This window comes from Crocodylus porosus, unplaced genomic scaffold (assembly GCF_001723895.1).
Source record: "Crocodylus porosus isolate Cpor-Errol unplaced genomic scaffold, CroPor_comp1, whole genome shotgun sequence".
NCBI lineage: Eukaryota > Metazoa > Chordata > Crocodylia > Crocodylidae > Crocodylus > Crocodylus porosus.
The window spans coordinates 32,449,891-32,476,998 of NW_017728886.1; the positions used below are offsets into that span (position 1 = coordinate 32,449,891).

The following is a 27,108-nucleotide window of genomic DNA, read 5'->3' on the forward strand; positions in this document are numbered from 1 at the left end:
ACACACATGCTGGGCTTATATCCCTCACTGCAGCAGCCATAGGCAGCGATGACATTTACTGGGAATATTTAGGAGCTATCAGAGCAGGGCTAGGAATGTGGGTGTGAAGATGACAGAGCTTGGCTTCCCTCCCAAAGCCAAAAGTCTTTTTGAGGGCACCCTTTCTGGGTTGGAGCTCCCACAATTTCATAGTAAAGGGACAGTAAGAGAGAATCAGCTGGACCAGGCTCAGTTCTGTCTGCAATTTCTCCAATTTTCCCCCACCTCCATCTGGGTTAACAGGTGTCCAGTACTGCCAATTAATGTAACTAGTTCTATAGCCCAAGTGGTAGCAGTCTGGGCTATTCTTGATGTTTTTTGAGGAAGGTTTTTTTATGAAAGGGTTGGGGGAGGGATTGCTACAGAATTCACTGCTTGTTTGTTCCCCTCCATCCCGGCCTCCAACCCATTTAAAAACCCTTACGATATATATAACCTTATTTTAAAAGAACTTCTAGCACTTAGTAGTTGGGAAATTAAAGATTTATATGGCTGTCCTTGCAACCTTAATGCTGCTGCATTATAGTGCAGTCTTCTCATATGACTACTTGCCATTTTCCACAAGATCCCTGCCTCATTTAAAGTACAGGGTAGATGTATAAAGGGGGGGAAATTAAGATTGTATGCACAACTATACATTTGTTCTTTCCCAATGTTGAGTGTATGTTTTTGTAAACTAAATATTCTTCAATGTAATGCAACTTTTAGACATATAATGTATAATGCAGAAACTGGAAGAAAGATGTATTGCATTCTAAAGCTTGTTTTAGCCTATTCCAACCATGTAGTTGGTTCAATAAAAGATGTCACACACAAAAATCCTTGTCTCTTGCATATTTCCTGGACCGTCATAGCTACAACATCACTCCAAAACTACCAAGTATTATTAATGTTGCTTTACAACTACTGAAATAACAGTACAATGGAACCAAGGCTATTTCTTGTGAGTGACCTATTCAGGTCCATTCCAATGCATTAATGAAAATGACCAAAGGACATGTAGAAGCAAAAATAAATTTAAGAAACAGATGGACCTTCGCCGATATTCTCAATAAAGCCTGAAAACTTGGATGGCAGAATTGTTTCATTTAAAAAAAATACTACTAATTTTAAAACATTATCATCTATGGGCATGCTGTAATTAATTTTTTCCACTTGTAGCATTTGTCTTATATAGAACTCCACAGGAATCAATTCAGAAAAAACACCAGTTAAACCAAACACTAAATAAAGTAACTTAATGTTTAAAAATAAGTTAATATTGCAACACAATATACATCATAAGTAAGAAACAGAAATTGTATTTTAGTAAAATTCTTACCTGTTATTGAGTGTTGTTGGCAGAGGATGCGCTACGTTAGGTGGCACAGTTGCATGAGTAAGAGGAGATGGGTTTTGAGCAATTGTGGCAGGGGTCTGAATTACCCCATTTAAAGCCCCTACAATTCCATTGATTGCCAGCTGGTTACCTGGCAAAGCTCCAATTATTCCACCCACACCAGGCACTGCAGGAATGGTGGATGTTACAGTCTGCATACCACTAGCTAGTGCCCCCACCGTCACACCATTGACCTGTTGAACTCCTGTGACTCCTGAGGCTTGCTGAGCTGGACTTTGCCCAGCAGGTGGTGGAGTGGAAAGGGCTGATGAACTGCTGGTGCTTTGTCCGCTGGAGGTTATCTCCTTAATGTAAAAACAAACAAAAAGCCCCTCAGTGGCATAGAATTTCAAAGACAAAAACAGCACCAGAATTCAAAGATAAAGTTAATTTATAACAAGTCTAGAAAACACAACAATTTTTTTTTTAAATTACCTGATTTAATACAGGAAGGGAATTGTCAGGTAAAAAACTGTTTCCCAGATGAGGACTCTTACTGCTGTTCAAGGAATCAGTGCTAGGTGCTGAAGTAATCATTAAAAAAATGTTGTTAATTTCCTACATCTTACATGTTAATACTTTTAACATTTTCAGAATGATTTATTTCAAGAGAACATTGATGTAGAACACACACACATACACTACATAAAACTAAGAAAAACCCCAAAACTTTACATTAATCACAATTCCAAGTAAAATATTTATTAACTGACTAATGAAAAGGCAATTGATGTGTTCAAAGCATAAGAAAAAAATGTAGCCTTTTCTGGCTTCTGCAAAATGTACAATGAATATACAAGTAAAGCTTTTCTCTACCCTGCTTGATAAATCCCCCAGTCCAATATAAACTTGCCATTTTTTCTCCAACAAAAATATCTTTATTGATTTTCATATATATGCATACTATATACTAAAGATAATTAAAACATGCAAAAATTATAATAACTCTGTTCTTTTCATATACATATACTTCTTTCCCATTCATGACCAACAGGAATAAAACAGATCTTTCAGAAAAATCACCAAGGATTACCATATTTTCAGCAGCAAAAAAAGAGGACACGGGGGGGGGGAGGACACGACAGTGATATGCCCATGCCCTGCCTCTCGCTCCTAAACCCCTGCTTCCCCAGCACCCTCCCTTACTCCCAACCCACAGCCCCTTTCCCCCCCAGCCCTGCAGCCCCCTGCCCCACCGGTGCCCCTCACTCCTGTCCTGCAACCCCTTCCTCCGCCCCCCAGCACTGTTGTCCAAGCAGCATGCACACACACAGTCTCTCTACCTGCCTTGCCAGGGCCTGCGCGGGGAGCATGTGACCCTCAACAGCCAATCACGTTGCCCACTGCTCCCAGGCGCAAGCAGCCAGCCCAGGAGAACAGAGGAACAGCAAAAAACCTGGACATTTGCTCTAATTTTAAGAACTGGCCCGGACACAGCATGGGGGGCCAAAGAAGAGGACATGTCTGGGAAAACCCAGCTGTATGGTAACCCTACCTTCTGGTTACTTTGGGAAAGCACTTTGGAAAACATTCTTCTCTACTTACCAGCTTGTGCTGGAAACGTATGCCCTTGATGAGATGGGCTGGGGTTTGAAGTTATTGTTGGAAAGGGAACTGAAAGCTGTGCATTTAGTAGCTGAAGTCGCTCCTTTTTTGCAGTTAGACTTTTAATCTGTTCCTCTAGCCGTCGATTTTCAACTTGAAGTTGGTGTAATGACTTCAGCATTCCTAAAACTAGACAACAACTAATAATTATAATCACTTGTAGCCACATTTATGGTATTTTTCTTTATTGCAAGAGTATTCCATAAATGTGCTAACATTTTCAACAGTGGTTATATTCTTCAGATCACTAGTTACACATTCAATCAATACTGACCATTAACAGAGCTTATTTAACAGTAAAAATCTACCCAACTAATTAATGAAAACACATACTCATATATAGTCAACTCTTCCCTTCTGAAGCCAGACACACACAGTTTAAAATATGGATATATATAGCAAAAAGGTCACAGTTTGACAATTGCTGTTTTTCCACTGGGTGCATTGTTGCTTCTGCATAGACAGTTCACCATCACGTTTTGTGTTCATTTTGAGCAAATTTTATTTCAATATGTTTTCTGCTAACTTGGTCTTTGAAGCAAAAGTAAAAACAAGATTCCTTTAATGACAGACAAGTCAGCAGAGTAGCTATGAATTGTCTATTCTGTGTGGGTTATAGAGTTCAACTACAACTCTCAAAACAGTAAAAGGCCTGAAACATATTGCTTTTATGCAATGAACTAATAATGTTTTGTTGGTATTTTTTTTTAAGGAAATTATGTGAAAAAGGGACTGCTCTGTTATGCAGACAATAGAAAACTTTTTTTCACACGCTTTTCTTAATAGGTTTTTGAAAGCATTATTAGTTGACAGTCAACTAAATTGCAAATTTATATAATCAATGAAAAACTTTTACCCCATTTCTTTTATTGCTTTTGAATCAACACGCACCTTGCTGGAGGCCATATCTTCCAGTTGCTTTCTGTGCCAATCTATAGATCACCCAGCAGGGAGCACTATATGAGCACCGCAGTTACCACCCCTGCTTTGCCAATAAAGCGCATCATCTTCTGAGCAGGCCCAGCTTCTACCATGAACATTTCCTTAAATTCTGATTTTGTTTCAGAACTTGGCTGTCCCAAATAGTCCTAGAGCATGGTTGTACTGCCACAGGGACAGCCACTTTTTAATTCTAAATGATATTTGTTTAACATGACCTCTGGGCCTACTACAGACATAAGTCTACTGGTATAGGCACATCTGGTAATTTCCCAAGGATTTAGCTTTTATCCCTCCTCTTCAAGAACATACAAAGGAACCCTCAGTGTGCCCAAATGAGATGCAATAAGACTTAGCTAAACCTGTCCTCCAGCTATCATGTTTAAAGGATTATCCCTGCATGAATTTCCTCACAATTAGCATTTTTGTCAGGGTACCATTCATAAAATTACCAACGAGATGGCACTTCACTAACCATCACCACAACGAATAAATTGTTCAATAAACTACACACACAAATGATACAGTATAAAAATAATTTGATCTAAAACTATTTAATCAAATTTGATGATGTTGATCTATTACTGTTTATTAATAACGTCAATTAAAATCTATTTTTTCATTTAATCTTTGTCATCTTTTATTTTTCAGCTATTTCATTTTGTCCAACAACTCTTGAAAACACAATCATTAACTCAAAATGTGAATTTCCTAAGAAATGTAAAATATAAAAGAAATACAAAGGTGATGCAGGGGGCCTGCACAATCTTTGTAAAATATTCCATTGTTTCTCACAACAATGGAAGTGGGTAGCTTACATTTAAAGTATAAGAAATAAGCCTCTGAAAGAAATGTCTCCATTTGTCACCTGGCATCCCATAATATGAAGCAGAACTGAGTTTTGCCTTTACAATAACCAAGTGTTTAACATTCATGGCAGTATGGCCTAGTAAGTAGAGCATAGGCCTGGAATTTGAAAGACTTGGGCTAATTTCCTTGCAAATGACCTGCTGGGTAATCTTGGGTATGTCACTTCCTCTGTGCCTCAGAGCCACCATCTATAAAATGGGGATAATGATACTGACCTCTTTCATGAAGTGCTTGGAAATTGAAGGAAAGTGCTGCATCAGAGCTTAGGTGAATAATATATGCAGAGGTAATATATGCAGCATAAAATGAAAAACAAGTCATTATAAAATCTTAGACAACCACTGAGTGACAGTTTATTCATAATGCTGTCCAACAACAAAACAGTAATATGAGAAAATGTAAATACTTACTGTCACTTGGGGTGCCCTGCTCTAATAAAAACTGTTGTCCTTCACTCCACTGCCGCTCCAAAAGCTGTTCTATGCTGGCAGCTACCGGGGGCAAGTTTTCCACACTACTGTTCCCCAACTGATCATAGCGAATCTGTAAGCTGCTTACAGGCGATCTGTTGGAAACATTGCAATTTACATGTTGAAAGGATGGAAAAATAACTACTTAACTAAGGGTTGATAAAATTTCTTACCTTAGGCTGGCCCCTAGCAACTACCACCCACGACTTTCTACACTAAGTTAAACATCAAAAATCACTGTTTTCTCATTACCCAGAATTTAACAAAAGACCAAAATACTTCAGCTTCAAAATTTGCTCAGGCAAGCTAATATAATAATTAGATGACAAAGAGTATTTCCTGCATTTGTACAGCACAAATTTCTAGAGCAAGAAATAGGAAAATAAAAGATCTAGACAAACCTGGAAAGTAAAATATGAACCCTTATTAAAATTACTGCAATAATGAAACCTGAAGTATATAGGTCCAACCTAATTCTGTTGTTTGATGAGCTCCAAAATCCATGTAAATATTTTTAAGTGACTGAGAAGTATTAATTCATTTAAACAAGACCACTAAAGTAGTACTCAAAAGTTCAAATTAATAAAATTCAGACCGTCTATCCAAACCTTACTTTGCCCCTTTGCCATATGCATTAATGCACTGCCTTTGAATGAACATATATTGCATGTTCCATAGGCTGTCTCATTCAAGGAAAACCCACCACTCTGCAGAAGGTTGTCATAGGGTCTATCTACCCCTTAAATGCTATTTCAAGGACTTCTTCCTCATCAGAAAAGGTAAATAAGTAATATTTAAACACAACAGTTCCTCAGAGTATCTTTTTAACTCCATAATTGAAGTGCATGGCTCTATGCTTCATTGAGACAGTCAGATCCAAGCCCACTGCAGTGAACTAGTATCCTTCTTTTTAGTTTAATAATCTATGGCTCAGGTCCTCACTTATTACTTATTTATATTGTGGCAGCAACAATGGGCCCCAATTGAGGATCAGGGCTCAACTGTTTTAGGCCCAATAAAAACAAACACGAAAAAGCTCTTAACTTCCAAATAAAGACAAAGGAAAACAGGTGAATAGAGACAGACACAAGAATCAGAGAGTCAACTGTGATTGGTGTAACAAGCAGTGGTCACTGTACATTAGATACCTAAACAACAGCACAGGTAATTTTTAAGGAAACATTCAGATGATAATCCAATAGTTTTGTAGATTTGTACAGGTTGCTCCTCCAAATGGACAACAAAAATTGGACATCACTCTTGGCAGTGCGGTAGTAAGAGATGACAGCTCAATAGCATGTATGAGACATAAGGAAGGTAGGCCAAAAACAGTCTCAAAAGTCACTATGAACTACAGTAGAGTCAATTATCTGGACTCCAATTACCCAAACACTGGATGTCCTCCCAGCTTGTCTGGTATCTGATACAAGTGAAAGCAGTGATGATTAACGATTAAGAGAAAAAAAATAATCAGCAAACTGAAAATGTGTATATATGAGATCTCTCTCTTATGTATATAAACGCTCATTTAATATGTGGTTCATTAACCAAAACAAAACAGGGTTTAGTCCCAAAATTACTTCAGTTCTGTGAGGACAGTATCTTAACAGTATCAGTTATCTGAAGTGATGGGAAGTGGCTACTTTGTATAGAATCCCCTACTTAAACAAACAAACAATACATTATGCTGCACTAATATTTTCTAGACAAGATGACAAGATTAGAAAGCTCTGTACTGTGCATCACTGAAAACAGCAGCCCTTGCATCAGTCTATGAATACACAGTTGTATAACTTGCTTCTCATCCTCTTCCATACTTGCTTTCTAGTTCTTGTAGGGTCAGAGCGTCACTGTTTACTTTCTTAGCCTAACTCCATTTATACAGGAACATACAGAAATATTCAAAACTATTTCATACAGTTTTTAGTGTAAATCATTTTCTGGTTTTTAGATTAAAATGTGCTTTATCCTTGGAAAAAGTAGAGATTCCTTGGCAAAAGGAAATTCATTTATGTGCTATGCACACCAATATTTATCTTTATGATGTATGGTTATATATGTGTGTGCAAGTGTAAACAGATACATTTATTGAAGCATGGCATAAATACAATATGGCAGGAATCCTGAATGGCTACACAACTCTTAAGTGAGTTACACAGGTCACCATAAATAAGGTCCAAAAATATTTCTATACTACTCCATTTAAATAAAACACGTTTTAAGGGATGGATGGGGGTGCTATGGAGTTTCACATAATGCAATTAAATGAACTTCTATATTGTCTTTTTAATGAACAGCAACTATACAGAGTTGCTCAGGATTTCAATGTTAAAAATAGTCCCAGGAGTGATGAATCAGCTGGTAGAAAATACATTAGATAGATAACAGTTATATAGCTCTTTATTTAGGCAGGGTAAGTAGCTCAAATTGCTGGTTGCCAAATTTAATCAGTTGACAATTTTCCAAGTTGAATGTCTTTTTCAAGAGTTTTTTCTAGTTTAATATCACCCAAAAACCGCAAAACTTATTTTGCCTAGTTAAAATGTTTTGCCAACTCTTTCTTTGGAAAGCTCTAGTGCCACACTATGTGTTGAAGAAGGAACTTGAAATGTGGTTCATGGTGGTTACTGTATCAAGCATGTACCTCTTGCCATCCCTGTGAAATACCTGTGCAATTTAGCCAAATAAGTAGCCTCAGTAAAAAAAAAAAATCACAGTTCACACATGCTTAATGGAAATTTTGGATTTAAGCATATAAATACCCCAGAGTCTGTCTACACTGGGGCTAAACTTATATTGCAGTTCTGGATTACTGTGGGCCACGTAAAGTCCAGATGAAAACACATGAAAGAGAGGCAATATGAGATATAATTATAATCGCACAGTGTATACACATAATGGGGCTGAATTAAGGTACAGTTAGGTTCTGACATAGCCTAACTATTGATTATCCTGTAATCTTGATAATGCTCTTTTAACTTCGTTTTTTTGGATAGAAGCACATATAAACTAATAATCTAATTACCTAGTTTTCAGAAGTGAAAATGAATATGGTTTCCATTTATTTCTCTGGGAATTGTGTGTGTAAGCACCCTTAAAATCATTTCATAACGTTAATCACATTTGCTTCACAGATTACCTGTGTACGCAAGGAAATGTAACAGCGCCCAACAGTACAGAAATGGACATGACTAATTACCTGATTAAGTTTTATTTACTATAACTTTCTACAACAGTTCCTTAGACTGTAACAGCAGAATAGAGTTACAATTTTCTAGTATTATAACAACTCAAGAGCTGTATTCTGCAATCTTGAGCAAAATTCCCAGTGATGTCAGTCCCCAAGTAAGGAGCACAACAGCATCTTTAAGATAAGATAACTCATATAGAAATGTATCCAAAACAAGTATATTTAAACTTTTAAAAAACCAACACCACACAATGTTCCATCTCAATTAAAATACTTTAAAAATTCCACTATTACAAAAAATGTTCAAATACTATTATTTAAAAACATGTTAATAGCAAGACTTATAACTATGATATGGACACACAATTCTAGCCAGAGAATTTTGGTATCAAATTTCAATACAGCAATCACATTCACAAGAAAATAAAATAAGGTTATTGGAAACAAATTTGATGCAGTTTTCCTTTTATGTAAAAATATGTGCTCCTAAATCTAATTTGGCTTTTATTTTCCTTTAAAGTCAAATTACCATAATTTTGTAATCTGTAGTTCTATAGGAATTTTTGTGAGGGGGAAGAGAGAGGGGAGGGTATAATATGAATTATACTAGCAAAAACAGGTATACAGAAAATCTAATATATCATAAGAATAAAAATAAACAGGTCACTTTCAAGTTTCCTCCTAAAGCCATTCTTTCAATGTGCACACCAATTCATTACTATTTCAGTAAATATAAGGAGAGTTTTTAACTGCTTGGATGCACAAATTATCTACATAATTCTTTAGAGTCTTAACAAACATATGCACTACTGATAAAAGATAAAGAAGTTTCCAAATCTTAAAACGGTTCCTTTGCTTGCACTCTGCAATGTAAATAATGCTTACCGTGGTGAGAGACTTCCTCTGGGTGAACCTCCCCTGCCAAGGCTGCGGCTATTATCTCCAAGATCTTGATCTGCAGTGTAAATATTTCACAGCTGATAAAAGGACTCTTATTAGATAAGAGTTTTAAAAGCTGCTGTAGATATTATAAAATATATTAAACTTTAACCACTACCTGCAGTTACTACTGAAGGCTGAACATGTAGCTAGTTTAAAATTGCTGAACTGTAGCATGTAAGGTGTTGTCCTTACACATTTCTGTGGGTGTTGCAGGCCATGGATTATGTTCAGTTCTTTTATTCTTTTCAGTTTTACAGCACAGAAGCGTGGTTTGCATTTGCAGCACCCTCCCCTCAGCCACTTTTAATTTCTACGGTGAAAGTAATGAATCACAGCTGTGGACAGCTAATCTGTATGCTTATCACAGCAAATCCTGATGCTTTGTATTTTTTTTAACACTTTGCATCCCAAGACAACTCATAAAATATACAATGTATTAACTTACCACCACAACTAACAGTTATACATTGTTCTAAAGATATACTGAAAATATATTATTAAACTGTTTACTTCATACATTGCTATTGTTTATAAAGAAAAGCACAGGAAAGATTCTTGCTAAAAGGTAGTATAAAAAACAAACAAAAAGCCCTCATTAAATATACAGAAACGTTTTGCTGGGAAGGACTGAAAAGGGTTATTTTCCCTATGGCCTCTCAATAAAATAACCCTATCTGCCCCCTTCAAGGTTGCCCTCCCCCTATTCTGAGTCAAGTCACCTCTGACCTCTTAGAGGGCAAAGACATGACTGATCCATTCTTGGTAAACTGCTAAACTCATTCCCTTCCCCCAAACGGGCATGACTACTAGGACATGTCAACAAATCCTTAAGGATGGAATGAAACAAAGCAAATCCAGTGCCTCATTAAAACTGCAGAAGAGACCAATGTTACAAAATGTCAATTGGTAAATATTCACAGGATTATTAAACACTGTAGAAGTTTTCTAACAGGATCTCTTTCATGCAAAGTTGTATGTAATACAATTTCATGAATTATGCAAATAAAGGTTTAAACTATTCACGACAAAACCCAAAGCTATGTTACTTTCATTGCAAAGAGCTGAGAACTGAACACATCAATCACAAAAGTCACAAGAGACATTGTTGCATTCCTGCCTGCTGATGGCTCTGCTTAAACATTTACATTTCAGACAGTAAAAAATGCATAGCTATTTTGCAGTACAACAAAGAATTTAATTTCCAACATGTAACAACTGTATACAGTGGCTTACTAACTAAATCCTGAAGCACGAATTCAGAAATAAAAACAGCAATCTTTTTCGAAAAATTTAAAGTCAGGAAAACAGGCAGAGGTTTAGAACAGTTCTAGTAAGCTTACCTGCTTGACTGTTTTCAGACTGAGCTATAAGTGCTGCCATTGATGAATTAGGATTCAGTCTATTGCCATACATGTGGGATGAAGGCAAACTGAGGGAAGATCCAGGTAGACTGTTTGCCTGTAAGACAATGATTAAACTAAAATCCTTAAAACAACATCTAGAAGAAAATCTCTTAAAATATTTGAAGGCAGGATTCCTAATGAGTTATGTATTTTTATATAAAAATAACTAACAATTAATTACTATTTTAAATTTCACTAGTAATTTTCAAATCAAATTGAGAAAAGGGTAACACAGCACCTCTGAACATATTGAAGTTTAAAATGTATGTTATAATTTTCTTTTATATTGTTAAGCAAAAAGACAATATTTTAAAAAATGTACTGTACAAATATGTTAAAAATGTTTCACTGGAAACTTTAAAGTGATCAGCATATAGCAGGATGTACGGACTTGCTTACAATTCTGAAGTACGCAATCAATGCTAGGACTTAATAGCATGGCGACCATGTGGTTATCTTACTAATTATTTAATCTTATTAAACCATTTACAAAATAAGGGCAGGTAGACAACAGATGTCTCACAAATGCTTGGGTTCCTTACATCACAAGCCGGCTGTGGAGGTCAAAAGGTCCAACTTTCAGCTCTATAGTTTAAATACGCAGAGCCATATTTCCTTTGCTCTAGTCTGTCATTAGTAAAACCTGCACAGTATTTTGTTACTTCCTATTTTGATAGACTTGGAAGCCTGGTGTTTTTTTGTTTTGTTTTGTTTTGTTTTATTTTAAAGAAAGCAAACAGCCATTACAAGTATGTTTTCTATACAATACAGGGCTCAACGAATCACAGCTTTGCCCTGACCCCATATAAGGAACTGTATTTTTGGCAGTAGGCCAGCTCTACTTACTGAAGAGCTCGTCCAAAGTTTGTGTTCATTCATGTTGCTAACCACAATTCTGAAGGTCTCTGCTGGGACTTGTGCCAAACAAGTGAAAATGAACCCTTAAACAGATGAAGCTAAGGAGGCTGGCCAAAATCTTGCATAATCCAATGCAATAAAAATACCTTCTTCCTTGGCTGCATATCTTTCTCCCTTTCGAAGAACAAATCTGCCTTAAGTACGGAATTTTGGAAACACTATCACACACACGAAGTGCTGTCACTGATGGAAGATTTTGCATTCGCCTTCCATTAAAACACTTTCAGAATGAAAAAAATAGATTTTATGTCTGTGCTCTTATGCTTACAGAAAAACAGTTAAACAACCTGTGAGATTATATACATAATACCCTTAATAGGAACATTTTAGAAACATGTCAGGGTTTCAGAAGAAAAAATGCTTATTTTTTTAAATAAAAAAAAAGGTGGACAGCAAAGAACTCAAGTTGCAGGACATTTTGACATGTATAACTGCACACAGGAGACAAGAGAAGCATACTGGTTATTACAAGAAAAATATTATAGACTACAAACTGTGTCTCTGGAAAAAATCATACGCTACCATTAAGTTTTGGCTTCTTGCCAACATATTAAATTTGATGAATGGACTTTTATAAATTCATACAACTGTTTTCAATGTGCTATATTTACTGTATACTGATGCAAAATCATGTTGAGTACTTGCATTCAATTTTTTCTATTGTTACATAAAATGTTAGAATGAGCACAGCTTAAATAAATAGGAAATTATATAAGAAAATGTTTTTTTTTCAATTATCATTTCAACAGATACAAGAACATACAGCCCTAAACACACACTTTCACTAGGAATGTAAAATCTGGCCCTTATTTCAGTATCTACACAATTACATTATATTTCTGTTGGAATGAATGTGAATAAGTCATATAGCCTTTAAAATACTGTAGGGTCTTTTCTTTTACCTGTTTATGCCAACACATCCCTGAAATGTAGCACATAAGTACAGTGACACTTACTGATGAAGGCAGGCAACACTGAACAGCTCCTGCTGTTTTCCTCAATAAACACCTATAGCATGACTCCAACTCAACTATTATTAGTTGCTAGTAACCTTTAAAATCTTTTTTCTCAAAGAAATAATAGTGAAAAATTTCTGTTTAAATTCTTCCACTAAGAAAACTTTAACAAACAGTAACTTAACTAAATACTGTATCTACCCCCCTATTTTAAAAAATAATAAGAAGAAAGTAAAGCACCATTAACTTTAAATTTAATTGCAGTAGGTATAAATTATGTGAATGCATTTCTGCCCTTTAGTAAACACAATTGATGTTGTATTGGTTTTTAAGTTTAGGAAGTTTAAAGCACCACCTTTTTAAGACTGCAAGGCTGACATCTATAGCAGACTGAATTTATTTCCTCATACTGTTATACAATTTGCAGGGAGATTAATAAAAACCATGAAACTTTGTATGCCTAAGGTTACAATTAAGTGTATACTTTAGCGCAGAACTGCAATAACCAGCAAGGACAGTTTGTTTAGTTAACTGAAACAAGCACAGAGATTTTCGTAAGTAGATCTAGATGAATTTAGTTAAAATTATCTAAGTATCTTGAAAGGAGTAGCAAGACTCTCTTGAGGAACCATCAAAGCACAAAACAAAGACATCAAAGAAATTAATGTTTGCTAAGTGGGCTGACATACTAGATCAAAAGGGTTGGCATAATTTAAGCAATATTTAAAAATGTGAGGATTTTCACAAGTGGTGGTTCACTGCCTAAGTGTATACCCCTGTTTACATTTTAAATATTTAAGGCTTCCTGTGACGTAAGCTATAACTACAAAATTCCTAGTCACATCACATACCTAATTCAACCCTCTAAGGAAAAAAGTCACATTAACAAAATTGCTCAAGTAGCTGCAGGTAAATTTTAAAACTTAGAAGTGTACTCTTTCAATGAGGACAAAAAGTGGCATGAATATGGATTTGAAAAACATGACTATGTATATGACAACTACATCTGACAGGAAAGTAAGGAAGGTATTAGAGTACTGCATTATTTAAAGGTGAAACAGGAGCTTCATGTTTCACTCACAGTTGAAACAGGCTGTAGCAAGCATTTATTAAAAATGCGCAATCATCCTGTCAATACACATTAAGGTCACCAGATTGAAACTTGTTCTCAAATGCAGCATTTTTAAAGCTGTAGTATTCTGTATTTCAGCTAATCCTATTTAACAGCCTACATGCAACACAACTAAAATGTACTTGTACAAATTCTAATAAAAGAGTTAACTAAACATTTTATATTTATTTATTCATTCACTCATTTATTGTATATAAATACAGACATCTTCCTCAAAAGGATTCCAACTGGAAAAATTAGGTCTAACTGGAAGTATGCAGTATTTGTTTTCATATAGGAAAATCAATAAAGCAACCAAGCTACACACAATAAAGCTGGCTATTTCACTATAATTCAAAAAACAACTGACTACTATAAAATGATGAATATTTTGATTGACCATCTAATGTATTTATCATATAATATAAAGGCTAACCATATATATCTTTTAGTTTTGTTGATAATTATTCGAGTAGAATAATTACATGTGAACAAAATATATACTTTGTGAAATGTTATAACATGTATATTGCTTCAGAATAATGTAAAAATTACTTTATTTTGCCTAAACAGAATTAACATTTGCAAAATTAACAAAAAATATTAACTGTCATGACTGGACTAAGTTGATATTCCAGGGAAAAAGTTTCTCTCTTTAAAATAAAGTTACAAACAGCTGCCAAAAAAGCCAAAGAGAATAGAGCAACAATATTTACATTAGAAGGGTTTAAAAAATGTGAGTACCCAAGAGAGTGCATATTCCCCTGATCCTTTCAAGTTTTATGCTATGAAATATTTTCTGATAACAGGCCCCATTTCTGTCTCAGCTCCACACCAGTAAGGTTTTAATACTCAGCGTGTGATGAGAGATGAAACCAAGTGTGAACAACTTTCAGGTCCCATGAGTAGGCTGACTGTTGAAGCTGTCAGGTTCAATTGCATCATTCGACATTATTCAATGCCCCAAACTGCTCCCTAATTGTTAGGGGCTTAACATATTCAAAACCATTGTTTAGGCTAATGCTGAAATGCCTACAGTTGAGTTTCCATAAAGAAAGGGGAGGGATTTAATTGTAGTTAAACCATTACTGAACTCTCCTTCATTCATGATAGGACAACATGGATGAGCTGAACAACCAGTACCAAGACTGCTTCTTAATCAGTTAATATCGAATCAATAAATCTCTTCCTTTTTGACTGAAAAAAAAAAAATCACTCCTAGTACTTTAAAACCAAAAATATTATGATGATTCTTTAAAGTAAATGGAAGATTTCATTGCTTACTTGAGTCCAGAAAAATCTCAAATGTTATCTTCATTTAAAATAAAAATATATTCTTACTTCTGTTTTAAGTTGCCTGCACCCCTCAACTACATACAACAAACTGATACAGTTAAAGCTGTAATATTTAGCAATGCTATTAGTTTGCTCATATTTCAATGCAAGTTCTTTGACAGAAAGCACCAATAACCACAGAAAGTTCAACTCCTGTTGCTGTTTATATGAATTAAAAACAATTCAGGTGACCACACAACACTAATTTAGTAACAACATATTTCTATAAATAAGGTGCACCAAACTTGGTGTAGGGTTTTTAAAGCACATAACAATGAAAAACTGCAGATGTAATCTGTTTAAGCATTAAGCATGTTTTAAAAAAAGACAGGATATTATCAGATATTTTTCAAATAACTGATCAGTTTTGTAGAATGAAGATCTGTAATTAAGGAAGGAGAAGGCAGTCATCTTGGAAACTAACAATATAGTATAAATCAATGGCAAATGCTACTTATAAGAAATGCAATATTAATAGCTAAGTCAAAATTAAAATAAAAAGCTATATTGTGATGAAAATTAATTTAGTAATAAATAAGATCATAATGCAATAAAAATATCTATGAATGATGTACACAATCTGAACTCAAAAATACCAATCACTTTTTCTGTGAAGTGCAAACCTTCCTGTCTTTAATTATGCAAGAGTAAATATGAGAAATTTAGGAAAAAAAATAAAATTGTATCTGTGAAAATATCTATCCCTGTCATTTTACAAATTTCAGTTAAATAGCTGGAGTCAGATAATGGTTGGCTATCTTAAGGAGTGTAGAGGAAGGAAAAAATGCACAAAGACCCTCACCACCTCAACTCCCATGGAAGTACTATCTAAAGTTGTACAAGGAGTGGAAGACTTGTTGCAAAACATCATTCTCCCCTCCAAATACTGGCACCTCTGCTACATACACTGTTGTTAGACCATTTAAAGGGTGGTTAAAATGCTGCTGCAGCAGCACACACTGACAGGGAAAACCAGGAGAAGGTGGCTGAGCCAGCAGAATTCCTTCTTGGGCTCTAGCTGCATACAATTCCCCTTAACTCAAGACAGGAATATGCTGTTCAGGAACAATCTAAACTTTAGCTTCCTATGGAAAAATACACAAACTTTCTAGTACTTTCCTGATAGCCATGAAACAGGTGTAATCAAAAATCAAAATAAATGCTCAATAAAGATAAATGTTTCAGCATTTCTTTCCCATTGGCACCATATCAACATTTCAAGTATACACAGTAAGACAGGATATAAATAGGATCTCTCAACCTGCATCTCTGAATTATCCTTTCAAGAGAACCACCTATTTAAGCATCACCAATGCTTTCATCTGTCTTTGTCATTTCTTTTTATGTTAATGTCATTTTCATCATAAAAGTTAAAATAATCGAGCAGATAGATTCTTCAGTGAAAAGACTGCAGCACTACCAGTGACTGAAAGTCGGAACAGCATATTTTACTTCCTACAGTAAATCCCACTTTATCCACTATCAGCTTTATGGTACCAAAAACCAAACATCTACCAAGGGCCTTTCAATTATTCCTTCTCTGGAAAGAATATTCTGAAAAAATGACCCCTTTAAACCAAATACTTCAAAATCCTGAAAGTTTTCTATCAATGAGAGAGCTATACTTTTATTAAACTGAACTATCCTTATGATTTTAAAAAACCCAAAAACCCTTTTCAGGAATTGTTTATAATAAAACAAATCTAAATAATACCATCAAAATATACCAGACAAATACAAATGGAAGAACCAAGGAAGAAGTCCAATGCTAACTTAAAAGTGAAAAAAGCAACTTCTCACCCAAGGAGGATAGTCTATTAATGAACACATTGATATGTAAAAGCCATTAGATACTTTATTTATATACAAATTATAAAAAATCCCTTTATTATTATGGTTTTAAATAATTAAATTACTACATCAATTCTTTTGTTAACAGCACAGAAAAAGCAAGTAACTAAAGTAACCATAACTGTGATGAAGATGCCATCTATAAAAAGCATAATCAAATACTAGTTTTAGAGAAATCAATTGTTTTGATTAAATGCAAGCATAAATCCTTCAATTAAATGAAAAAAACCTACCCTTCAAACAAAAGCACTCAAATACTCTCTAAGAGAAGCAAGAATGAATGCAACTGGGAAACACAGTGGGATTTGAAAGGCAAAATGAAAAATTAATGGCACACCTATGGAAACTAATTTATACCTCTGCCCACTGTACAACAAGGGCACACCAAATCATTAAAAACCACAAGGGTAGAAGGTGTATCTTCCAATAAAGTGAAACAGCTATAATCTCAACCGTATTACTGGCTTACTGATCTTTTCTGTGTTAACTAAGCTGGATATTCTGTAAATTATTCACTAATTCAATCTAATTATTTTACAAATTGGCAAATTAACTATAAAAGATGGAATGGAGGAATATCATAGGAGGGTGTAAACTCTTTAGAAGTATAACTTTCACAGTTCTTCAAAATGAGGGCTTAAAGGCACCAGATTCTGGGGTTTCACCATCTCCCTCACAAGGAAATAAAGCTAAACCTTCATTTGGTGTAATAATATAGATACCTTTATACTGTTTGTTTCTATATCCTTTACACCTGACCATATTCTTGGCTGTTGATCTGTATCTGCATTGTATAGTTGATGAATTTATTATCAAACATATGAGTCTGTCTTTCCTAAGTCCAAAAACCTATAGATCAAGAATTTCAAATTCATTCTTCATCCTGACTGGCAACAGACAGTTAATTTTGATGAAAATTAACTTATCAATATTATATTTTTACAGTATTTTATTTTCTTAATATGGACATTCTAAAATAAGAATTTAGAGCAGCAGTAATACTACAAATAATCACTAAAAAAAATTCCAATTCCATAATGAATCTACAATTTCAAAATATTTGCTTTCATCTCATTGATAATGAGATGTTTATTAACAGACATCCAATTTTATATTCTAAATAAAACCTAATACTTTTATTCAAATGATGAAGCAAACATCTAAAATAAGAGTTAAAAGAATTATTGCTCTTTGAAGGATGATTTCAAAACACTACATTTTATATATGGCCTATACAGACTTTGCATCAACAATGAATTCTGCAGCTTGTAACAAAGGATTCACTATAGATAGTTGCAATCTTTTAAAAGTCATACCTACTCATTCAGTTTCACCTAAATATTTTTGTATCCTCTCACTGCATACATTCTAGAAAATTTCACATTTTTCACATTCACCACCATTATACTATTGTCTCAGGCAGCTAAATTGAAGTAGTGCTACACTCAGTTCAACGAAGAGGTCAATGTGCCTCAGTTGCCTGGAGACTGATGGTTGCTACAGCAGCACCAGATAAGCCAAGCTAAATAAGCTTCAGCTTGAAGGCAAAAAGCATTTACTGCTAGACAGAAGCATAGATGCAGTTGTCTCAGCATGCAAGAGTGTGCAAAATCATGCAACTGCTTTTCAATCTAGCTATATGTTCATATGTAGATATAAAGTCAATCTTACTGAAATAAAAAGAAAATATAAACTGTCAAGATTTTAATTGGACTGAATACTAGATTACTTGCAACTATGATTCCTTTGTTCTTCTAGCTGAGTCACATGTTACAAAGAATTTTCCCTCTGGCTGTAAATTCCTCCTCCTCACTACTCTCCCTCACACCCACCCCAAAATCCTCTGTCGTAATGAATGAGAAGAAATGAGATTTTTCCCTAAATTTGTCTGGGAATAACCAGCAACTAATTAAAAGAGCTTTTGAATAAGACACAAAAAGCTAAAACCTTATTAATATAACAGCTTCTTGGTATCATCAACTCATGGAAGCATCTTGAAGTTAATATATGATTAGATGAGATAAAAATATTTTTGGTTAGTTTGGGAGGGAAGTCATTATTTTGTACTTTCAGCTGCCTTAGAAAGCACAAATTCCCTTATTATGACAGCAGCGGGTACATCTGAATGCTTGTCTAAACCAGTCAATACCACTCCCTCATCAGCCAGAAGGGGTCACTATAGAACGAGATGAGACATTCCCTTTCCGGTTAAGTACCCTCATCCCCTAAAGGCCAAAAAACTGAGGACAGAGTTCAGGACCTGACATCTGATTCTCCCATATGGCATTGTATTGACCTACCATTAGACATTCAGATCAACCAAAATATTAACACTTAATTCACAACAGGCACAGATTCTCCACAAGGGAGCCACCTGGCTCTTTGTACATTGTGTGCATCTTATTTTAGCCATTAAGTCTGAAGGCAAGCCAGGAAAAACTGCATTAATTGCACTAGAAATTTTGAATTAATAAAGCTATTTTGGAATTGAAACCCTTATTTTCATGTCAAGAGACAAGCTTTAGGATGTCAGCAAGCACTCTGAGTTCTCAATGCTAAAACAGCATAGAGGCCCATCCTGAGATAACTGGTTCTTAGTTCTTACTCTCCTAGTACATACTCATACCATTTTCCAAACTTAGGATCGTACCCCTGAAGAACAGGTAAAGAAATATCAGCTGCCTTCTTCAGAATAATTTCCCTCATTATTACCAGGCCTCAGAAGCTCTCTATTGTAATGGATGACATAGTGATGACTATAAGGATGCTATATTTAATTCTCAACTTTGGTTTGTACATGTGATGATTATCCTGAGTATAAGACGGGTAACCTAGTTCAATCACCATATAAAACCAGGGTAACAAACTCACCCTAGACTCAGGTTGGATCCAGATTGCAAGGCTTGTCCTGGTCCCCAGGTCCAGCAGCTATAATAGCAACAGTGGCAGTGGGCCAAGCAGCCACAGGTGACTGGGACTGTTAGAACAGCTCTCCCTTGCCCCCCCTGCCACCAATGACCATGTCCACCTGCAGCAGACCATGCCACTTAGCCAAGCCCCCAAACTCCAGTAGCCTGCTGGTAACTCAGCAGTTCATATGTTTGAAACCCTGATATAAATATACTTCATAGTTAAAGAGAACCAATATACTTAATCAAAAGCTCCTATGTTTTCAATTGCTTATAATAACGTTAAGCTAACTGGTCATACTACAACTTTCCATTCCTCCTATCTTTCCTAAAATATTCAACATTAGACGGTTACAACAAAAACTGTCCAGAGAAAATACATTGTTTTGTCCAAATTAAAAAATGTATGCAACTGCTGAGAAATTCTAGCATCTCCACGTTTTGGAGTAAAATCTTGAAATTTGGCAAGTAAAACAACTTTCTGGCAGAGATATATTGAGCCCATGAAAATCTGCTCATGTTTGGTCCTGGTAAGAGCCTACAAACATTTTAGACTGCACAGTTAAATTCTCTTTAAGATTATAAAGGCTGAGAAATTCCCTTCAGCGTTGAACTGGAACAAAGCAGAACTTTCTCTTATTGCTGCTCCCACAGCCAAGGGCTGCTGCAGTAACATTTAGAGGAACTAAAAGCAAACAACTTCCTCTTCTATGCCCTTCGTTCTCCTCCTGCTGGTGACAAGGTAGCAAGGAGTAAGAGCAAGTTGCCTGCCTGCAATCCAGACAGGTCAAGGAACATACTCATATGGTGGTGAAGAGTCTGCACTGTATTAAATGAGCACACTACACCCACAACCTGAAACCGATTCATGGATTTCTAAGTCTCAGCACTCACTGTCAGCAAGTATTTCCAAAATCTACAAGCAAAAACTGTGCCTCATTTCTTGTTAATGGCTGGCTTCTACAGAAGAGGACAACCACATTGCTATCACCTAAAAGCTCAAAGGTTAAAATCAAGGCTCTTCACTCAAAGCTACTAACCTTACTGATGAACTGTACTTTACTCAATATGACTCCACTTTACTTTTTTTTTTTTAAATTTGCTTTCTGAAAACCTACAGTTTCTTACAAATACTACACTGAAAGTGCTATGGTTGCAAAATTAGGTGTTATAATTAAGGTTGCCGGTGTTACCTTAATTTGGCATGTCTACGCATACCCATTATGACACACACTTTAATTACAAGATCCCATACTATTTCTCCCACTTTTTTTTCATTTGCTGTAAAGGTCAGAAAATGAGCTACATTAGGTGAATAAGGTGATTTTCTTATTCTACTTGAGATATCTAGAATTGGATTTGCAGAAGAACTGAGAACTCATAACTGCAACTGAAGTTAACAAGAGCTGAGTTCTGCATAAATAAAGTAGTAAAAAATGTTAAATTATTTTTTAAAAGGCCACACACTTAACTAGCCATTCAAATCAGCTGATTCCTGACATTAGTGAGTCTGTGCTTCAGTTCTCTGCATGCAAACAGAAAAAATATTAACTTAATTCCCAAGGAATTGTGACGCTAAGTTAATGTTTGAAGCACTAATGTCACGTAAGCTTGAGAAAACCCCACAAAGAAATTAATAATGATGCATTTACAGCAGGCGTAAATGGTGTGCAGTTAGTAGTGAATTTCACTTTTGACAATTTTAACAGCTTAAAAAAATGATGCATAGGCTTCCCTGGCCCTTTCAATTATAGAAGGCACTTAGCCTACAGGTGGATGCCTCAGGAGTGATCCTGTGTGGCACATCCATCCCCTATATGGGTCCTTGCCAAGCAACAACTGCCAGAGTCCAGGGGGTAGGCAGGCAGGCAGAAGAGAGGTGCCGCCTGGGTGTGGCACAGCTGTCCCAACAGATGGGTGCTTTGGGGGACGGGAGGGCACCTGGCTCCACGCAGCCCACCCCTGTGACACCCAATAGCAGCCTAACCACCATGTTTGCTCCAATTTAAGCCCTGATGACTCCATTGTGCATCTTTGCCCAGCTCTGTTCCCTCAGGTAACTGCTAGCTACTGTGCGGCAGGGAGGTGCTGCAGGCCAGATCCATGCAGCCTCCCGGGCAGCCACTCCCAGAGCCACTCCCCCAGTAGAGGGCAGCACTGAGATGGGAGGTAAATGTTAGACGGAATAAATATGATTACTATTTAACTGTTTAACCAATTTACCTTTTATATGGGTAAAAGGAAAACCTTCTTCACAGTCAGGGTGTCCAGACTGTGGAATAAACTCCCTCCAGAGGTGGTGCAATCACCTACCCTGGAAATCTTCAAGAGGAGACTGGACAGTCACCTCACTGGGGTCACCTGGCCCCAGTTGCCTTTCCTGCCTGGTTCAGGGGGGCTGGACCCGATGATCTTGCGAGGTCCCTTCCAGCCCCTTACAATCTATGAAACATCCTAAAATATTACTAAAGCTCTTTGACCGTATAACAATAATTACATTATAAACTTACCAATTCATCAATGCAATAATTTATCAATTCTTTATTATACACAATACATAATTTATTTTGTGTTATAACATTACGATGGAATGATTATGCTATTATAATATCTTATCATATTGTAATTAAATTGTTATAATGGAATTAAATCTGAAACCCTATTTTAACAACCAGGTACACTGACCTGAATAAAACAAAACTAGAATCTCTGCAAATCTAAAATGGATGATCATAAACATCAGATATAAACTACCAAGTATAAAGAATCATCTAAACTCAGATGAGGAACAAATATTCGGTCAATTAACATAGGTAAATCCTTTTAACACCAATGTCCAAATGCAAATCACTGTCAGCTAATTTCCTAAAAATTAACAATAATCATAAGAAAAATTCTCACCAAAAAGTTATAAGGAAAAAACTGTGCATTATAATGGAAAAAAGGAAAGATAGCAGTATGACATGTACTATATAGTAACTTGCAATCAGATGAAAACTAGACAGCAGTGACAAATAGACCCAGGGGATTAACCCGTAAAACACAGCATATACACGAATCTTAGGTGGTACAAACCCACCTCTGACATTGACCTCTCAGATATGTGTGTCTTTTTCTTATGTTTTGTCAGCAGCTGAATAACTTGTCGGGACAATAAAGACTCATTGAACTGTTAGGAGGCACAGAGGCCAATCCCATGGAAGACACTGGATAGCAACAAGCATAGAAAAAAGGTAAGAGTACAAGAATCCACAGACAAATAGCCTTATTTATTACAAAGTCCCTACCTTATCCAGTGTACATGTTGTGCACTGAATCAGGCAGGGGTTCTACAAAAAAATTAGTACGTGATCATGCAGTTAAATATTCCAAAGGGCACAAAATTAAAGCTGCAAACTCTAACTTAAATTTGGCATTTTCCAACTTGTGAGCACTTAATTCTGCATTCTTGATGATGTTCTAAATTAGCTTTTTACATGGACTTTCCAGATTCTTAAAAAAATAAGAGATTTTCTAGTGCATATGAGGATTGTGCATATAACTCATTAAGTCAATTTTGCAAAAAAAATGATTCAGCCACTTTCCCTGCAATGACACACTCATATTCCTGTGGTACATGTATGGTCTGAGACTTCTCCTAGTTCCTTAAACCTAGTGTGTTTTCTTGCAAACTGGCAATGTGTCATGGCTTGAAAAGGTCAATACCTCTCATTTCACACAGACACCCTCACTATCTGCCCTGAAGCCAAAGATTCCCAGTAATCACTTCGTATCTGACTTGGAACAAAATGGGACTTCAGTAATTGTACAGCACACATTTTTGGATGGCTTCATTTTTGCTGTGCTACAAACAGGAGCTACTTAGATGCTTACACACTGGTCATGTAAGCAACATGGCCAACCCAACAAAGCTGTAACAACTAGATCACTGCCGAACCTTTGGATTGGCTACTTAATCCCTGAGCCTTAATCCATCAGGGGTTGTCAAGTTCCCCCTTATCTCCAAAATTCTTGCCTGAACACATGAAAAGCAAAACTGTAACATGTCCTCCAGACCTGCCATAGCTGTGGTTGATTTCAGTACGTGGGAAACAATTTCCTAATGTTACCCTACATCCTACCATATATGTCCTTACCAGAGAAAGCAGATGTCAGCTTTCCATATAACTCTGTACAAACCTGTATGCAATTCAGCTGATCAATATTCATGGCTGTGACACTGAAATACTTAGGCTAAATTTTCAAAGTTAGCTTTCAATAGGGTGACCACATCATTTTTAAGGAAATCTAGGATACTGTCCCTGCCCAATCCCTGCCCAGCCCATCCCCCACATCCAGCTGCTGCTCGGGAGGAGTCAGACGAGGCAGTACGGGCAGAGTGAAGCCAATTCAGGACTTTTGTTTCCATTTCCTAGCTTTGAGTGAATTACTCAGTGGCCTGGGTGGCAGTCAACTTCTTGTATGATATAAATCATGACATTAAAGTTTTTCTGTTAAACAAAGACAAAGTTCATTGGTCAGCAACTTTTTGGAACTGGAACAACCTGGTTTAGGACTAAGGCCAGCTGGTGCTCCCATCTGGCCGCTTCCACTTTCCCTTGCTACAATTCTCCCAGCCGCACTCCTCCCCCTCTCTGCCCAGCTGTGGTATAAGCACAGCTCTTAGGTACCAGGCCCTGGTGATGCCAAAGTCCCCCACCTCCATGCGCCGGATCCAGTGGCTTGTGATCCCTGATGTAGCCAATCAGGCATTACTGATGGGATGGCAAATGCATTCATGATGCATTCTTCTTACCTGCTTGCCAAAAAACATGCACATGGAATTACCAAATCATGCCGAGTACACAACTACAGAAACCCATAGCCACTGGCACTGGCCTTTGTAGTGTTGTAATGCCCAAAAAAATGATACCAGGTTGAAAAATCTTTCCTGATATGCACACTGAAATCTCCCAGGAAAATGATTCTGGCTAATTTGGGAGTTGCAGAGGTAATCTTGTCAAAATCCCACAGAATTAATCTACAATAAACAGCATGGATACACATATACTTATCAATGTAGCATGCCACCCTTAGATCAGAGTGAAACATATGCTTGGCAACGATCACTGATGCTTTCTGAAAAGGTCAGACTGAATAGTGAATTTGGCTCTACAAAGGCACAATTCCTCTTCCACAACTGCTTTTGGTTTGCCAGGCTGGTCTCACTCAAAGCAACAATAACATTACAGTGATCTGATTCTTTAGAAACAAGCAACAGTTAGCTTCAGTTCTCTTTAACAGTGTGCAGACATTCCATGAGATTACAAAAAGACTTCACAATTTTTAATATTTTCAGCCGCAAAAAGGGTGACTCACCAGATGCAGCTATCTGGTCAGCTCTTCTCCAAATCTGACCTGCCTGGAGGGCACTAAAAGGAGATTAAGCTCTCACCAACACAGTTTTTTGGGTCAATGAGGCATATAAACCCTTCCACCACTGAAAAGATTGATATTCTAAGGTAGGGCTGACCACCTTGGGGGTTGCCCCTGCAGCCACAGACTCTCTGGGACCCAATGTGCTATACCTAGGGGCAGGGGCAGGGGCAGGAAGCAGAGGAGAGCTCAAAGATCCCAGGAGCTGCTGTGAGAGTGGTAGGAAGAGTGGCAGCCAGGCAGAAGTTTGCAGGCCAGGTGTTAGTTAGCCCTTTAGGGGCTGCAAGTCCAATGGCCCTGATCTAAGGAAAGACACAGATATCCACAGATTATTCTAATAAGGATTCCCAAATTCAGTTTTTGGGTTTGAAAGAGATATGAATTAGTGGTTAAAGTAAAAAACTATAGTAGCACTCTTGTGTACTCTTTCTTTTTTAAACACCGTTCAGTATTGACATAGTGAACATTTACTCACTGTTCTCAGAGTGCTATGTGAAGGAAAGATATGCAAAAAAATTATTTTCTATGGTCTTTAATCCTAAAGGCCATAAATTTCCTTCCCTTTTCCTCACCCCCAATGAAACCTACATTTTCCCTTCTTGAGTATCCTTGTTGTATAACTTCTAACTTATAACTATTGTTGTCAATATCTCCCCTTTTTCTTCATTTGTTAGTATGCTTATTTATTTATTTTACTTATCCTTTAACTCACTTCTTGCTTAAACAGGATGTCTGTTTTAATAAATTCTGTCATGCTGGCTGTTATATTTTGGGCCTCTCATGAAATAGATTTAAACAACTTCCAGCTATCATTTATATGTAGTCATGGGGGACCTGAACTTCCTGAATATCTGCTGGGAGGAGCAGTCAGCTAGGTCTGACCGCTCACATAGGTTCTTAGCCAGAGTGCAGGACCTCCATCTAACCCAGGAGGTGTACAGCCCCACCAGGGGGGATGCCTTGTTGGACCTGGTGCTGGCCACGGGTGATGACCTGGTGAGGGGGCTGCAGGTGCTCGACCACCTGGGCGACAGCGATCATCGCATGCTGGAATTCACCATCCAGTGCAGGGTGGCAAGGGCATGCAGTAGGGCAGCAGCCTTAGACTTTAGAAGGGCAAACTTCAGCAAGCTAAGGAGGATAGTTGGGGATGCGCTGAGGTCCCAGAGGGGAGGGGAGCCAGATGTCCAAGGAGAGTGGCTGCTCATTAAGGGGGCGATCCTCCAAGCCCAAAGGAAGGTAATCCCAGCAAGGATCAAGGGGAGCAGGACGGCACACAAGCCTCCATGGCTCACCAAAGGCATCCGGGAATGTCTCCTTGCTAAAAAGGAGGCGTATACCCAATGGAAGGAAGGGGTCATCACCAGGGACGACTATTCAGCAGTCGCTTGGGGTTGTAGGGGGGCAGTTAGGAAAGCCAAGGCAAAGATGGAATTAGGACTGGCTTCTCAGATTAAGGACAATAAGAAGTCCTTTTTTAAATACATAGGGGGCAAAAAGAAGATCCCAGGTAACGTGGGGCCCTTGCAGGACGTGTTGGGAAATTTGGTCATCACACCAGATGACAAAGCTAACATGTTTAATGATTTCTTTGCCTCTGTCTTCCTAAGTAGGGCACAGAACAGCCACCTCCCTGCTGGCTCCCCTCGGGCCCCAGGGGAGGCACACCTGGGCCAAAAGTTAGCGTGGAACTAGTTACGGGGCTTCTGGAGGGGCTGGACATGTTTAAGTCAGCTGGCCCGGACGATCTCCATCCTAGAGTCCTTAAGGAATTGGC

General features: G+C 37.0%; 1 protein-coding gene across 5 annotated transcripts in view; it reads right to left on the reverse strand.

Annotated features, from left to right (window-relative positions):
- Positions 1-27,108, reverse strand: part of MLLT10 (myeloid/lymphoid or mixed-lineage leukemia; translocated to, 10) — a 241,484-nt gene that overhangs the window by 17,487 nt on the left and 196,889 nt on the right. For all 5 annotated transcript variants that reach the window (XM_019532240.1, XM_019532231.1, XM_019532222.1 and 2 more), the window contains 6 exons: positions 10,774-10,891; positions 9,377-9,446; positions 5,242-5,396; positions 2,963-3,151; positions 1,853-1,941; positions 1,361-1,722 (listed from right to left, as the gene is read on the reverse strand). In XM_019532240.1, the coding sequence (XP_019387785.1) occupies positions 1,361-1,722; positions 1,853-1,941; positions 2,963-3,151; positions 5,242-5,396; positions 9,377-9,446; positions 10,774-10,891 (983 nt within the window). The remainder of the gene's footprint in view (positions 1-1,360; positions 1,723-1,852; positions 1,942-2,962; positions 3,152-5,241; positions 5,397-9,376; positions 9,447-10,773; positions 10,892-27,108) is intronic.